At 41.5% G+C, this 15,819-nt stretch overlaps 1 protein-coding gene across 8 annotated transcripts in view; it reads right to left on the bottom strand.

The window, feature by feature from the left end:
- Nucleotides 1–15,819, bottom strand: part of TRABD (TraB domain containing) — a 39,619-nt gene that overhangs the window by 5,400 nt on the left and 18,400 nt on the right. For all 8 annotated transcript variants that reach the window (XM_030015351.2, XM_030015353.2, XM_030015352.2 and 5 more), the window contains 5 exons: nucleotides 15,676–15,816; nucleotides 8,361–8,471; nucleotides 6,849–6,988; nucleotides 4,433–4,605; nucleotides 2,082–2,193 (listed from right to left, as the gene is read on the bottom strand). In XM_030015351.2, coding sequence (XP_029871211.1) covers nucleotides 2,082–2,193; nucleotides 4,433–4,605; nucleotides 6,849–6,988; nucleotides 8,361–8,471; nucleotides 15,676–15,816 — 677 coding nt within the window. The remainder of the gene's footprint in view (nucleotides 1–2,081; nucleotides 2,194–4,432; nucleotides 4,606–6,848; nucleotides 6,989–8,360; nucleotides 8,472–15,675; nucleotides 15,817–15,819) is intronic.

Here is a 15,819-nt window from a genome sequence, read left to right as displayed (position 1 = left end):
AACTTAGTGTACAAAGCAAGCTGTTAATATTACCTTCAAAATAAAGCTGGCTTTGAAAGCACAGTCACATGGATATGTAGCCCTGCCCCTTCACTAACAGGCTCTGCAGTACCTCAGCTGGCCCTGCACCCACAGCATGCCTACACTGCAACTCAAGATAATCCTCTCACAGGGGACGGACAGGTCTCTGCATGTCGTTTCAAAGAAGCCACAAATTCTCATTTATTTGTATCTAGAAAATGTTCCTAATGTATTCAGAAGCAGTCAGTTACAGCAGTGCAAAAACGTTACGGGCACACTCAAACCAGGTTAGATGCACTGAGATTAGGATACAACTAGACTGAGTTTAGGTCCATGTGCTCAAACTAGAGTGAAATTAGTACCGGTAAGATTTTCCATATTAAGGGAATATACAGGAAGAGTTTTAAAAAAGCATACACACCGAACAAAGAATGGGGTAAAGGCATCCCTTTACACCTTCTTACATGCTTCTCTATCTATTGTTTCTCAATTCCAGTCCTCTGTGCAATTTAAAAAAATCAATTCATAATCTGAAGCAAATAGTAAGGTCTGCTCAAAGTCAGGTTCAATGCATGAACTTAAAAATTGGAAGCCTAAGAAATGTATATGCTTCCGTCCAGACGATTTCCAGGATCGCTTTGGAACTTGTAAAACCTAACTAAGTACCTGTAAAAGTCTTAAAAACTTTTCACTTTAGAGACGTGACAACCATTAACATACAAAAAAACCCTGTAACTCTGCTCTGCAACTGCAGTGCAACAGCATGAGGGGTAAAAAAAGTTTAAGGAGAAATGAGTCTCAAATATAGTAATCTTATGAACATAATTTGCTTCATATTATTTTAGAAAAGTCAAATTAATGCAATATTAATGTCTTATGAAAGATACTGGTAACCATTCCCCTTAGTTATGGCACCGGCACGGTAAAGACAATCAAGTTGAAGAGCCTAAACTTTGATGAAAAAGACCCTCTACTTGAAGACATGTAATCAGGCTTTCGGCTCTTCAGTTCTGCAATGTCAATGATGCAGCAACATTAACCATACGGATTTGGGCAACCTCATTTTACAGTTATTTGCGAGGGTGCAGAGGAATATGGACATCTAGTTTGTGACTCCAGGCGAGGCTTAGCCTTGAAAAAGATTTATAAATGGCTAGGCAGGGCTTCTGTACATTGCATTCTTGCATCCAGATACCAAAAATCTCTCTAAATCATATTTTAGTGCCTAAATACACTGTTTAGTTGGGGCACAGTCTTTTCTGTTTTTCAGAGCCTCTGAAGAGATGAGGTGCACATAAACACAGTAAACAGATGTGATAAGCTAAAGTGCCAATATTGGAAAGGCTCTATTATCCTAAGCCACGGCAGACCAGTACTACCAGGTTGTACTATAATCCCTCCTACAGTTCTAAAGTCCTGACCTTTGTGGCTTTATAGGATACACATAGTCTGAAGATTTTAGTTCTTCAATTCCTTCTTTTACAAAGCACTTACATCTATTTTAATAGCTACTTTGGAGTGAGAGTTCACCAGATACGTGGCTTAAATCAGCCCATATTTAGGTATATGCATTAAAACATGTTATTACTTAAATATATATACAGTTAAAAACAGGCTATGAGCAACTGTGATAGTAAGCTTGCCAGAGCCAGCAGCATCTTTACACAACAAAAGCTTTGAATCCAACAGTTTATATTTACCTAAGCTAGGCTGGAAGCCTGGTTTTGTTTTCATGATCTTCTACAGCCCTTGTTTGAATTCTTGTTTTAAAAGCCTTAAATGTGGATTAATGAATTTTCTTTCTAGACATGGGCACCTTCTCATCTCTACTTCCCTTGATATCCAACTATTTACTTTTTTCCTTTGATATTTTCTTTTCCTTTGCTGTAAGCACAATCTGCAAGGACTGCACAGCAAGCAGTGAGCTGACAGGGCAGGGATGACAGTAGTGAAGTTTCTTCAAGCTGGGACAACCAAAAAACCACCCCAACAAACCAATTATTGCTGTCTTTTAGCAAGAGAAGCTGTTACATCAACACGTAGGAAAGGAAGACTGTTACCTCATTATTTCCTGGATGTTTAAGTCAGAGTTCCAGTTCTTTTCAATTCCAGGTACATGACCCATCCCAACAACACCAACTACAACAGCTGGGATATATTTTCTAGGTTCAGCTTGAAAGAGAGATGGAGGAAAAGGAACACATCAGTAAACCAACTAATTTCAAGCTATAAATAAACAGCTAATGTGTGAGATGACAAAATGGAATTTTCCAAGAGGTAGGGGACTCTTCTACCAGATATTAAAACTGTTACATACTAAAAGTTAATACTCATCTCACCTACTGCCTCTTATGTTGAAAGTCTAAAGAAAATCAGCATGGTTTCTGGATTTTCAGGAAACATTTGTTTCGGTAAACAGACCTGGCCAGGGCTCATACCCCAGCCTCAGGGTGAGAGGCTCAGCAGATGCAAGCTAAATTAATTTCTTTCCTTCCCTGTGTGAGTCATGTTTCTATACTGCTTATCAGGAACAGCCTTGGTCTTTGCTGTCTCCTGAACAGAGAGCTTTCTCCACCACTTTGGACAGTGGCAGCTGGCACACATCCAAACTGTGACAAGACCTGGGCTAACAAGCAGAATGAACAATCAGAGAACAGCACTTGAGACCATGCCTGCCCCTGTTAAGTTTACTGTTACAGATCTGCCCTCAGCAAGTAACAGCGAAACCCATCCCATTTGTGTGCAGCAGCTAGCCAGTCATCATTAGACCACTGCAACATGTGCCAGCTCCCACCCTCACCTCTCATCTACCATCCAAATTCCACAACACCCAGTGGAAGTGAAAATGTTGTTCCTGAAAGTTTTGGGATTACCTCTCCCTCAATGAAAAAATGGCACCACACCGCGATAAAAATAATTCACAGAAAACTTTCTAAGTGATAGTAATCAGGCTGCTTTCCTATGGGGAAAATTATACATAAATATAATAAATAAATATAAAAATTTAAGTTCCACTTGTCTTGCTTTAAATATCCACCCTTGGTTTTTCCAGAAATAAGTAAAAAAATTTGAAAAGCAGGTCCCCCAAAATGAAACAAAACTGTATTGAAAACTCTAGAACTATTATACACTTTTTCCAAATTGTTTCTTTGGCCTTGCCTACAATAGCAAATGATTTGAACAATGGTGATGATGCCCTATTTCTGCTCATTTGAATTGTGGGGTTTTGTATTTTACTACGAATCTTAAGTATATGATTTGTCTTCCCCCCCCCCCCCCCCTTTTTTCATTTTGCCTCTCATGAGCATGAATGCATAGAACAGATCGTATGTCTGTAATATAAATGCACAGCTTCTAAACAAAACTGTCTCTGGTATTGTCTCTTGTTAACTAAGAGACTGAGACACATGACTATTAGTCAGGTAGCCCCTCACATTCTTGTCTTTTATGGTCCCACCTTCCAAGTCCTTCATAATGCATATAAACCCCTTCCAGTTTCACAGGCATTCACTAAACCAGTGATCCAGAGACTGAGCGTTTAAGAAGGTAGGTGTAAGGGGGAGGGCGAGAGCAGGGAATTGCTAAACAATTCCTTTTGTGGCTCACGACCCAGCCAGGACCAACAATAGAACTAAATTTTCAGCCTGCTCTTTGGACCAAGTAACTGAATGCACCTGTGCCTCTTCCAGTCATATCAACTGAGCTAACAGGAAATACTGTATGTTTGGACAAACTTTATGAAGGCAGCATTGAGGTAATATTAGGCAAGGGATGTACAAGAACACAAGTGCAATCCCCTTGCTATTTTTTCAATCACAAGACAGTGCCAGAGGTCTGCACTCAAGTGATTACAAACAGTATCTTAAGACAGCAAATAAGAGGTAACCCATACCTCAGTATGCTTATATATAGGAAGGGCATGCAGATCACATACAGCAGCAAAGTACTTCCAAAGATTAGAGAAATGCAGTTATACTGTATGCTTATACCTTCCTGAAACATGCAGTCACGTTTCAAGCAAGAAATGTGTTTCTGAGCAGCTAGTAATGACAATGAATTTGTTAAGGTAACAAGGTGGAAGTGAGATAGGCAACATAAGACTGTCCTGTGCTGTAATACCAGATGCCTGCCTTTTGAAAAAGTTGTCCGGCTAATTAGTATTTTCCAGTTTTAAATGGGACAATGAGAAAGGAATCACAATTGGAGTCTACTGCTCTACAAAAATTCTTTACTTCTATAGGTGGTTGCAACAGAGGAGTAATATCCCTGTTTAATTTTTTAAGCACTGTAATCTTATGTGACATGTGGCACACATGAACAGAACATCCCAGAGTTCCTGAGAAGAACTGAACCTTGGACTAGTACACAAAGAACACCTTGCTGGTTATGATATCTGCTTTAAACCAATTACTTTCTGAAGCTCGAGGTAGTTCTATCTGTTTTGCTGCTTGCTTCAGCATGTAGGTCAAGTAAATATCTCGTTCTGAGACAATCGTTCGATGAAGATCAGGAAATTCTCCAATCATTTCTGCCATCATCTGCTCCAGTAAATCCTTCTGTTTGCATTTCTCCACATCATCTTTACTGAAAGAAAGGTAAGTTTTCTCAGTATCTGTTATGCTTTTAAAGCCCAATACAGACAAACCAATGAATAAAAACAATTGGGTATTATACACATTCTTCACATAAACGCACACACTTCAGTTCTCCTCTCCCAGTTCTCTTCAGAAGCAAAACAAACTCCCTAAACCTGTAAAACTGGGTACCTAACAGTGCCTCTACAGTAAGGGAAAGGGAAAAAAGAAAGGTCACTTGCCTTAAGGCAGTGCTAGTGGATTTTCACCCGTCCTAGTTTGAAAGCTGACAACTCAACTGAGCAAAAGCACTACAGCTTCAAAGGAAATAGTTTTTGTGGTGCCCCACTTTCAGTGTACATTAGTAAGCTTAGAAGAGGCAACACAGAGCACTCCCAAGGGAGCAGATCTGATCACTGAACACACGGACGCTCTATTTAAGGAACAAAAAAAGCACACCATGCACAGTCTGAGGGGATGGAAAGTTCTGCAGGTTCCTAGTGTCAATCACAGGTCTTCAACAGGGAAGTCAAAGTTATAAATAAATTCTCTGAACAGAAGACTAGGAAATGGGCTGGAAATAAATAAAAACTGCAGGAGTTTTTATATTTTTTATAGGTGCTGTTAACCTTCTGTTTGCACCCACATCTGTGGCACAGTCATAGTTTGTGGCAACAGAATCATCTGGTTTTGCATCACTGTCTACTGACAAATGATGCCAAACGTGCTTTCTTTATTTTCCAAGATCAAAAGGACACTACGAATGTCAACAGGGACAACCAAAAGAAGAAATGCATTGCTAGCTTTCAACAGATCATAGAAAAACTATCAGACTGACACAAATTTGATGCTGAATTATTACTCCATTTTCTGTAGAATCTCATGTTGACAGCTGGGTGCACAATACCCCCCTCCCCCAACAACTTCCCAATTATAAACATCTTTCCTTTTCAGCCCCTACCCACACATTACTTTTCAAAATCAATGTAGCAAATAAATCAATTGTACGACAACTGAGATGCCACGTCCAAGCTTCAGTGGGAAGCTAGTGTGCATATACTGTAATTCTCTTAATATTGCAGTTGAAAACCAAAATGTTCTTAGGATGGATAAAAGAATGGGAGAAGTTGCAGAGAAATATATCCTCCAATGCCCTCCAAAAGCCTGCAAATAGTTTCATGCTGGTATTAGACTAGTAAATAAGAAAACTTACTTTGCACATGAACTGTAGTTAATGGATTGAAAGAGGGTCAAACTCATTTTACAGATCAATGTAACAGCAAGTATTTACAGGAAAGGACAATTAAGTAAATGCTAAAACTGGAAAACAGAAGGTCTGACTGACCAGACTACAGTTTGAACCCTGGCCCAATTTTAAAAGCCTGGAAAAAATGCCACAGATCACTTCATGAGCTGTGCAGAGCTCTGGTCATAGGGTACGAGAGCAGCACTGAGATTCAGGGACCACGTGCACAGGGAACCCATTTCTGGCAAGCCTCCCACCACTGTGAGTCTCATAGGAGCGGACTGAATTTAGAAGGACAGCTGTGCATGTGTTCTCACCCAGTTCAAGCAAGTTATCGCACACCTACTTGTGAAAAGAGGAAGCACAGGGATGTCTCTGAAGGGCAGGGGAAAACAAATTGAGCAAGAGAATAGCTGTCTGAGAAATATTACTGTAAGGCAAAAGTTCCTAACAATGTCCCTGTATAAAGGCAATAGTCGTTAAGAGTCCACATGTTGTCCACAGACTTCAAGCATTTTCTCTTGTTCCAAAAATCTGCTCAGACAGCAGATTCAGTTCTCAAGCTGTCCTGATCCGGATGTGACAGCACAGCAGGCCCATGTCCTTTGGAAATCTTAAGGAGGTATAAATTAGCATACCGAGGCCCTACTCTCTTCTATTTATAATATCCACACACAGTAGTGGGAAAGATTTTATTTTCAGCATAAAAATAAAAAAATAAAGTTTTTTTCTTAAGTACACTAGGAATTCTCCAGCACCGAATCTCTCATTTCACCTGGAAGTAATGTATCAAAAAACAATTAAAGGAAGAGCTGGAATACGATCAGAAAGCCAGCTTTCTTTTCAAAAATATGGATTATTGCAGGGTAGTTTGTATATTTATCCTTCTCACCAACTTCAAGTTTCACTGCATCAGGCTGGGTACCGAGGACTTCCAGCTTGTACTAAAGTCAAACTGAAGAATTGAACAATTCACCCCGATAAACACGTGGCAAGCTTATTCATACCTGATTGGGTCAGATAAGAAGCAAAGGCCCCAGGCAAGCTTGACTTTTTGCCAGAAAGAAAGTGCAGCAATTGCTCTCTTAAATGTAACAGGGATGGGTCGGTCTCCAAGATGGAATTTACAGAAAGGTACTTTACTGGCCTGAAAGAAGATACAAATCGCGAGTCAACATTTCATACTGCAGCACAGTACATCCTTATTAAGAGAAAATTTGTTTTATTGTGTTATATAAGGCATCTTAAAAAAGAGCAAGTAGTGTCATACTTCAACATCAAAAAAATATTTTGGCTTTGCAGTAAATAAAATTTCCAAAATACTACTTCATAAAGGAATTCATCAGCTACAAGATGCAGTAGGTATTACAGTAAAAACATTAAGTTGTAATGCTACACTCTTTAGGTTACTATTACCAAAGCAGAAAGCTTCTGTTTATGACTACTTAAGGTGAACAGATGGGCCTCAGTATCTATCTGGGTCTGAATAAAGTCGAGGGTGAAACAACTGTGGTCATTTCGCTTTTACCAAGGATTTGTCAGGATCACTAACCTATCAGTTTATCATATTAAAATATATTCAAGAAGGAGCTTATGAAACAAGAAGTGATGCCAGATACCACACGACAATGCAAGGTGAGACGTTGCTGTAGCTTAGACTGACAAATTTCAGCACAGTACAGAATTTCTAGAAAATTCTTTCCTATGCATACCTGTTTAAAAATTTCAAACAACTACTTTAGAACAGGACAAAGCTAATATATATATTTTTTTCTTTCCCACTTAAAATGTTTCACTCTGGTCTAGAATGCTCAGGAAAATAAGCCTTGAAACATTTTCTTTTTATTAAGGATAAATACACCAAATTATTCCAGATTCTTCAACAGCTACATTATCTCAGATTTCCTTACTACATTCTGCAAGGTCGATACATACACTGAAAATAGTGTCTCAGTATTTCCAGACAAAAACAAGAGTAGCTGTGATACACAGTATAAGTCCAGCTACTATTTACTTCCCAGTATCAAAGCTGGCAGTAGTACAAAAGGGAATGTTAAAAGACCAGATAGGACTAACAGACCAGTCAGATATTTCACTTCCCCAACCAATCTTTCTAGATGAATGTGTTAGATCTCATTAATGCTTTAGAGCTGGTTTTCACAGCCTGAAACCCTGACACCACCAACAGTGGGACCAGGATCCATATCCAGAATTCAAAAACAATTATTTAACAGGAACAAAATAAATAATTACTGAAAACAAATGCCATCAGAAATATCAGGAAAAACCCATACCATTTGAAGCCTTTTTGGAGTTGCTTTCATGCCACTTAGGGCTACAAACCTCTGTACTTTTGAGTACACTTTGAAGCGGAAGATGATTTTTACTACTTCATAGGCTTTAGCACAAGTATGGCCAGAGTGCTCTTTTCTAGTCACTAACAACTGGTTTAATTTAGTTTGACTCTGGGAGCAAAAGGCCAGTATTTTGACCTCAGAAAAACCATTTCAAGTTTGCACCTCTTTGAAAGCCTCCCTGAATTCTCCTCCTGGGGCCATTCCCAGCTGTTCTGTGATGTGAGCAGAAACCTTCAGAAGCAGCATTTGCATCAATCCAGACATGACTCCATTCTGGTGGAAAAGGGAGAAAAACATAAAAAAAAAAAAAAAAAAAAAGAAGAAAATCAACAACCTGTGTGGATTTCGAAGAAGAATGTACTGTTCACAGTAAAAAAATAAAACAACATTAATTATCTTAGTGAAGCAGCAGGACTGAAGCTACCTTTTGGAGCCAATTCACTGATCAATACAGCTCTTATTTCAGCTTGTATCGGTTGTGAAGTAGCTTTTCACTTCAATGTGTGGCCAAAGTATTCTCCCTTTCACCAAAAATATATGACAGACTTAAGAAAGGAGGGCAGCCAGACTTACTCCCGTCTGTATTTACTCCACTTGCTGGAAGAACGCATCTGAATAACTGAATGGTAAAACAGCTTAGACTGTGCGTTTAATTTTTCTTGATCTATCTAGTTACAGAAAAAAAAAAGGACCACAAGAGTATATTCCATTCAATGTGCAGTGAACATCATGTTATAGAGATACTGAAAGGGAAATAGCTAGTGGTCTAATCATAGACACTTCCACAGTCCTGGGAAACACTAGGCTGAGGATTGGCTAGGTTAACAGACACAGAAACACAGAGAATCTACCATTGTGCAAGAAATAGCAGTGCATGACTTCAGCACATAAGACTTTAGAAAAGACCTCACAGTCCTGAGTATGACTCACTCCCACAAGCAGACTGAAGGCCCCTTCTTGCACGGTCTTACTACTTTTTGAAGAGACCTAAAATCAAGGCTGCTCTTTTAAAAAAAAAATATAAAAATTCTCCTATATATACTTATGTAAAATTTCCCTTCCCTATACTTTTACAAAAAGAATGAAAAAACACCTCAAACAAATCCTTTCAGAGCTGTTCCTTCTGTCCAGCTCTGGCTGTCCTCAACCAGTTATTTTTATGACTAAGACTCAGTGGCTGAGTGTTACCTGTTCCCAGGTGTAACCTGTACCTTGATTACACATCTCCTCCTATTTGGCATCAATTCATACCACTACCAAAAAGGGCATTCTCCCTTCCCTAGACAAAGGTTAATTTCCTGCTGTATCACCAGCTTCATGCAACTGAAGATGAGGTTACACGGGATAGCTTGAGTTAATATAACAGCTTGAAGTTACCAGAGGAAGGTCCTGGTCTCCATTCCTTGCTCCCAGGACCATGCTCAAATGACCCACCCTGTGCCAGATCTGATGCTTGGGTGACCTCTCCAAAGGCTGTAGGCAGTTTCTGCAGTTAGGTGAACTCAAGAGTCACTGAGGATCAGAACTGGCAAAAGAGAGGGGCTATTTTCAAAGCCAACTGATTATCTACTTTATCATGCTATAAACTAGCAAGCATGGCAGAAAGACAGGGCACTGGGCTCCTGGGGAGAGATGAGGAAGAGAGAGGGCAGTGAGAAAAAAGGTTTTTGGCATCTTTGAGATCCAGTTCAAAAGCCTGGGGGACAAGGGTTTCCAGAAGTTCAGAAAAGATGCCCACAAAGAAAAGAAAACTAGGATAATGCAGCCTGAGGTTTTTGCTGGCTCATCTCCCCTTCAGGATTGATGTATTTGAAGTTGCATTTTTACATCATGACGGAAATATTCATCCCTAGAGGGCTTTAAACTAAAGTTGCCGGGGGAGGGGTACCTCAATCCATTCCACTGCTACCAGTTTGATGCCAGTGCCAGCAACAGATGCCCAGAGGCTGGAGAGGGATCACAGGTCAGCAGGAGAGCACCTGAAGAGCAGCACAAAGGACTTCCAGCCAGCAAGTCAGCTTCATCAGGGGCCCAACTTAAATGCCTCTATGCAAATGCAAGTAGCATAGGGAATCAACAAGAGGAGTTAGAGACATGCACACGCCTGCAGGGCTATGATCGTATTGGCATCGCAGAGACACGGTGGGATGGCTCCTATGACTGGAGTGTTGGAATGGAAGGATACAGGCTCTTTAGGAAGGACAGGCAGGGGAGACAAGGAGGGCATGTCACCTTCTATGTCAATGACCAGCTGGAGTGCATGGAGCTCCTCCTGGGGATGGATGAGGAGCTGACCAAGAGCTTATGCGTCAGGATTAAAGGGAGAGCAGCGTCAGGTGACATTATAGTGGGGGTCTGCTACAGGCCACCCCGCCAGGACGACTGAGCAGATGAGGCCCTCTATAGACAGATAGGATCAGCCTCACAAGCCCTGGTTCTCATGGGGGTCTTCAACCACCCCGATATCTGTTGGAAGGACAGTATGGCAGGGCATAAGCAATCCAGGAGGTTCCTGGAATGTGTGGATGACAACTTCCTTCTCCAAGTGACAGAGGAGCCAATGAGGAAAGCTGCTATGCTGGACCTTGTTCTCACCAACAAGGAGGGGCTGGTGGGTAAAGTGAAGCTGAAGGGCAGCCTTGGTTGCAGTGACCACAAAATGGTGGAGTTCAAGATCCTTAGGGCAGTGAGGAAGGCGCACAGCAAGAGACATCCTTGTCTCTAAATTGGAGAGGCATGGATTGGACAGATGGACCACTTAGTGGATAAGGAATTGGCTGGATGGTCGCACTCAAAGAGTTTGCAGTCAACGGCTTGATGTCCGAATGTCCATGTCGAGACCAGTGACAAGTGGCGTTCCTCAGGGGTTGGTATTTGGACTGGCACTGTTTCTTTGTTGGCGACATGGACAGCGGGATTGAGCGTACCCTCAGCAAGTTTGCCAACCACACCAAGCTTTGTGGTGCAGTCGACACACTGGAAGGAAGGGATGCCATCCAGAGAGACCTTGACAGGCTTGAGAGGTGGGCCCGTGTGAACCTCATTAAGTTCAACAAGGCCAAGTGCAAGGTCCTGCACATGGGTCGGGGCAAACCCAAGCACAAATACAGGCTGGGCAATGAGTGGATTGAGAGCAGACCTGCGGAGAAGGATGCGGGCTTATTAGTGGATGAAAAACTGAATATAAGCCAGCAATGTGCACTCGCAGCCCAGAAAGCCAACCATACCCTGGTCTGCATCAAAAGCAGCGTGGCCAGCAGGTCCAAGGAGGTGATTCTGCCCCTCTACTCCACTCTCATGAGACCCCACCTGCAGTACTGCATTCAGCTCTGGGGCCTCCAACATAAGAAAGACATGGACCTGCTCCAGTGAGTCCAGAGGAGGGCCACGAAGATGATCAGGGGGCTGGAGCATCTCCCCTATGAGGACAGGCTCAGACAGTTGGGGTTGTTTAGCCTGGAGAAGAGAAGGCTCCAGGGAGACCTTACAGCAGCCTTCCAGTACTTAAAGGGGGCCTGCAGGAAAGATGGGGAAGGATGCTTTGACAGGGAGTGTAGTGATAGGACGAGGGGTAACGGTTTTAAACTGAAAGAGGGTAGATTTAGATTAAGTATTAGGAAGAAGTTCTTTACTGTGAGGGTGGTGAGACACTGGAACAGGTTGCCCAGGGAAGCTGTGGATGCCCCATCCCTGGAAGCGTTCAAGGCCAGGTTGGATGGGGCTTTGAGCAACCTGGTGTAGTGGAAGATGCCCCTGCCCATGACAGGGGGTTTGGAACTAGATGATCTTTTAAGGTCCCTTCCAGCCCAAACCATTCTATGATCCTGCTGCCTAACAGAGGGATGCATCTTTGAAGGGTGTCCAAGTCATTTGTGCTCTTAACCTGCATGAAACTCAGTGCCTGCCATATTTGCTCAGCATCAAGGAGGTAAAAGGTGATAAGCAGCTACATGGAGCAGCAACCAGCAACAACTGGCCAGCCAGAAAGTGTTGGGGGATAAAGAGCAAAATGTAGGAAAAACGATGGGAGCAAAACAGTAAAAGAGGTTATTATCAATACCAGACTATTCAACGTCAGATAAAGGAAAGTTGACCACAAAAGAACATTATATCCTGAGTGGCTGGCAATAATTTCACAGGTTAGACGCAACAGCCATAAACACAGAGCAATGCAAAAGAAGAAAGACACTTAACTGCACAGGCACAGGGATGCAGAGCTATTAACACACAGAAGAGAGAAAGCAAAATACTGATTTTATCAGCCCACTGTTCAATAGCAGTCAGAAAGCAAGAAGAGTGAGAGGGATTACCAGGAAAGGAACAAAACAGAAACATCAATGCACTGCTGTTCAATCTTTAGCAGACTCCTGTCTTAAAAACAAGATACTTGAACTAGAAAACGTGCAAAGAAACACCAAACATATGAGAAGAGATTAAATATATTAAATACTGATGAGGCTTGGGAAAGGATGATGGAGGAAGATACACTCTATCGGACACCATGATTAGCATGGATACAGTGAAAAGGACAGGAAGAGAGGAATATCCAGGCAAAGTACGACTGCAGATTTTAATGCCTTTCCCCAGGCATCTGTTAGTGGCAGCTGCCAGAAGGCTTCTGAAGCAGATAAATCTTCCACCGGACTCACCATGGAAATGCTTATACTATATATGGGAACACAGCCTAAGGAGGGGTCCTTGGGGCTACTCTGACTGTATAACAAATCACAGATCCAGTCCGAACTGCAGAACTGCGGGCAGAAACAAACCGTTTGTATTTTAGTCCTCTGGATTTCTTCTTTTAAAAACCCTAATTTCCATGGACACAGCCCTGCGCAAATACAGCCTTGCCACCTGGAGCCTGGAACTGGTTTTCCTACTGCTGCAAGTGCACTGGAGGTTAGGCTTTAAAACGCAAGGGAAGGTAGCAAGTGACAACTGTTCCTGTCCATATGGATGTACCAGTCATCTGCCAATTCACATTATATCAATTTTATTTAACAGAACAATCGTGTACGTTGTCTAAACACGGAGAGCTGTATTGCACGGTGCAAAACTAGAGCTTTGTCGCTGGCCAGAAGCATTAAAAAAAGCCAACATTACAATATATTCCTGCACAGGTGACTTCAGCCTAAAGGAGTAGGTTAAAAAGGTGAGGTTGAGCTAAGATTTTGCTGCCACCAGCCCGCTTTCTCTTCTGCCCCAGAACAAGGTTTCTCAACTCCTCCTCTGTGTCAGGACCAGCAATCATACAGCCACATAGGGACATGATACAGCTAAAAAGCAAGCCCTGTTCAGACTGCCATGCAGCCATGGTATGGACACAGAAGGGACAGTCGAAACAGGAAGCCAGGGCAGAAGATAAGAAAAACCTGTCTTACCAGTTTGGTTTAAGCAAACTGTTACTGTGCATCTTCAGGTAATCAGCATTTGAGCCAGATACCAGTTTGCACTATGTTGCTTTGCTTAATGGAAAGCAAACAGAGAATTCTCTGCAAACAACTGTAAGGGTTTTGAAATTCAAGGAGGAGCTGGAGGAAGGCTGTTTTTAACCTGGAACAGTTGCTTGATAAGCTGTGAATACCAGTGACCCATTGCAAGTGTGTAATGGTTTCATATTAACACTCAGTTTCCAACTTCAATTAAGACCAATGAAATGCAATTTTACTGCTGAAGGTTTACACAAGTGATTATAAAAAGACAGTTTCCTTTCCTAATTTGATACTCAAGGATGAAAGTTGGAAGCTTTGACTTTTGGTGTAGCTCTAGGGCCTGAATGCACATTTCAATGAAAGGACAACTGAAGCACAACTGAGCAACTCAACAGCTGGTTTGATTTTTGCTGTAGAAAAACAAAGACACTATAATTTAGCATCCTGGTTTTCCCTATACAGCACATGCTGCTACTGAATGAAAGGGGGAAGGTTGGGGTTTTTTCTTCAGTTGAGACTATAGACAGAGAAAGATACTATTTAAAAGGCACAGTGTCCAAATTTTATTATTTGCATAATCCCTGGTGACAAAGGAGACTAAGATTGAACTGTAACAATAGGAAGGATCTGTGTATTATTCTCTGTCTTTGGAGCCAACACAGTCTGTGTTTCCTACTGTCTGTGTTTCCTACTGTCTGCAACAAGATCACTTCAAGCCCTGGTAGGAAGTGCTAATTACAAAGCTGCCAACACGAATTTACATCCCAGAGGAAAAAAGTCCACCATTTTATTTTCATCATCCTTTTCCTCTTAACAGAGGAGCACAGCAAAAACTGTTGAATTTAGCTTTGATATTAAAAAAAAAAAGGCTTCTGTGCCTGTTTACTAGGTCAGAAGACCCCCAGCTATGCTGCTCTGGTTGTTGCGAACATGCATTCTTTTGGCTACATGCATCAGAACAATCCACCTTACCTAAAATAAACAGATGGATGCAGTAATTCATGCAATATGCAAGTGTTTTGCAATGTTCCTTCCTTTGACAGGACATAAATAAAGAAAACAGGAAAGACACATTATTGCCTAACTCTGAGAGTCAGAAAGCCTGCACTAAGACACTATGTGCATGCGCACACACACACACAAGTAGACTAGTCCGTAGCCACTGCAAGTGCTTCTGCATGGATGCAGATTATATTCTTATGAGGGGCGCAATCCTGGAAATTCCCCAATTACATCAATAAAGCAATTCCAATATGTAATTACCACACAACCAAAATAACAATCTATGAATTTGTTCATTCAACTGGACACTGGAAACTGTTTTTACTATTGACCACATACTGCCATTCTAATCAAATGTCCTGTCATTTTTAAGACAACTTTGCGCTGTTTCACTGTGCCTACCTTAAAATTACTCAAATACAAGCTAACGGGACGAAACTGAAAAAATACAGAACGCTTGTTTTGCACACACATCCCAGACAGTGTCAAACTGCCAGAGCTGTTATAAATTGAATAGAATCCCACAATTTTCAGCCCAGATTTTTCAAAAACCTCCCTGAAGGCCTACTGTCAATTAGAAGCTACTCAAAAGACAAGTGGATGAGAATTAAAAAGAGCGAGCAACACACTAGGATGAAGAAGGAACGCAACTAAACAGATCATGACAGACAATACCAAAACTAAGTGCTCCCTTAATAGCTGTGATACAGATGCAGATTGCAGAAATAATAATCATATTTAAGTATATTAGCAGAGCATTACAATTACAAAGTTAGACTTGTGTCCTGCAAATGGAGCAACTGTTAAACCCGGGAGGATTCCTGCCTAGGTCAACAACTGCCTGTAGTGGAACAGAAGCCCTCAATAATCCAGCTGGGAAAAAAAAAAAAAAACCAAACCCCAAACCTAACTTTGCCACTGTAAAGGTACTCTCACCTAGGTGAACACTATTAGGTTCCCAGCTGGTGGGAACACTGGTTTTGGTTGCGACTTGATGAATTGCTCTTAACACAGACCTTTAATTCTCCCTGTGGGAATCATACCTGCTTTATAGCTTGTTGAAGTTTTTCCAGATTTATTTCTTTGGCTTCTTTTAGTAATGTCTTTTCATCCATCTTTAACATAGAAACTCTGTACTGGCATAGTTCCACCACAACTACATCAGGCTGTACTTCTTGTATTGTCTG

This window comes from Aquila chrysaetos, chromosome 5, assembly GCF_900496995.4.
Source record: "Aquila chrysaetos chrysaetos chromosome 5, bAquChr1.4, whole genome shotgun sequence".
Taxonomy (NCBI): domain Eukaryota; kingdom Metazoa; phylum Chordata; class Aves; order Accipitriformes; family Accipitridae; genus Aquila; species Aquila chrysaetos.
This window is presented reverse-complemented; position numbering and strand designations above follow the sequence as displayed.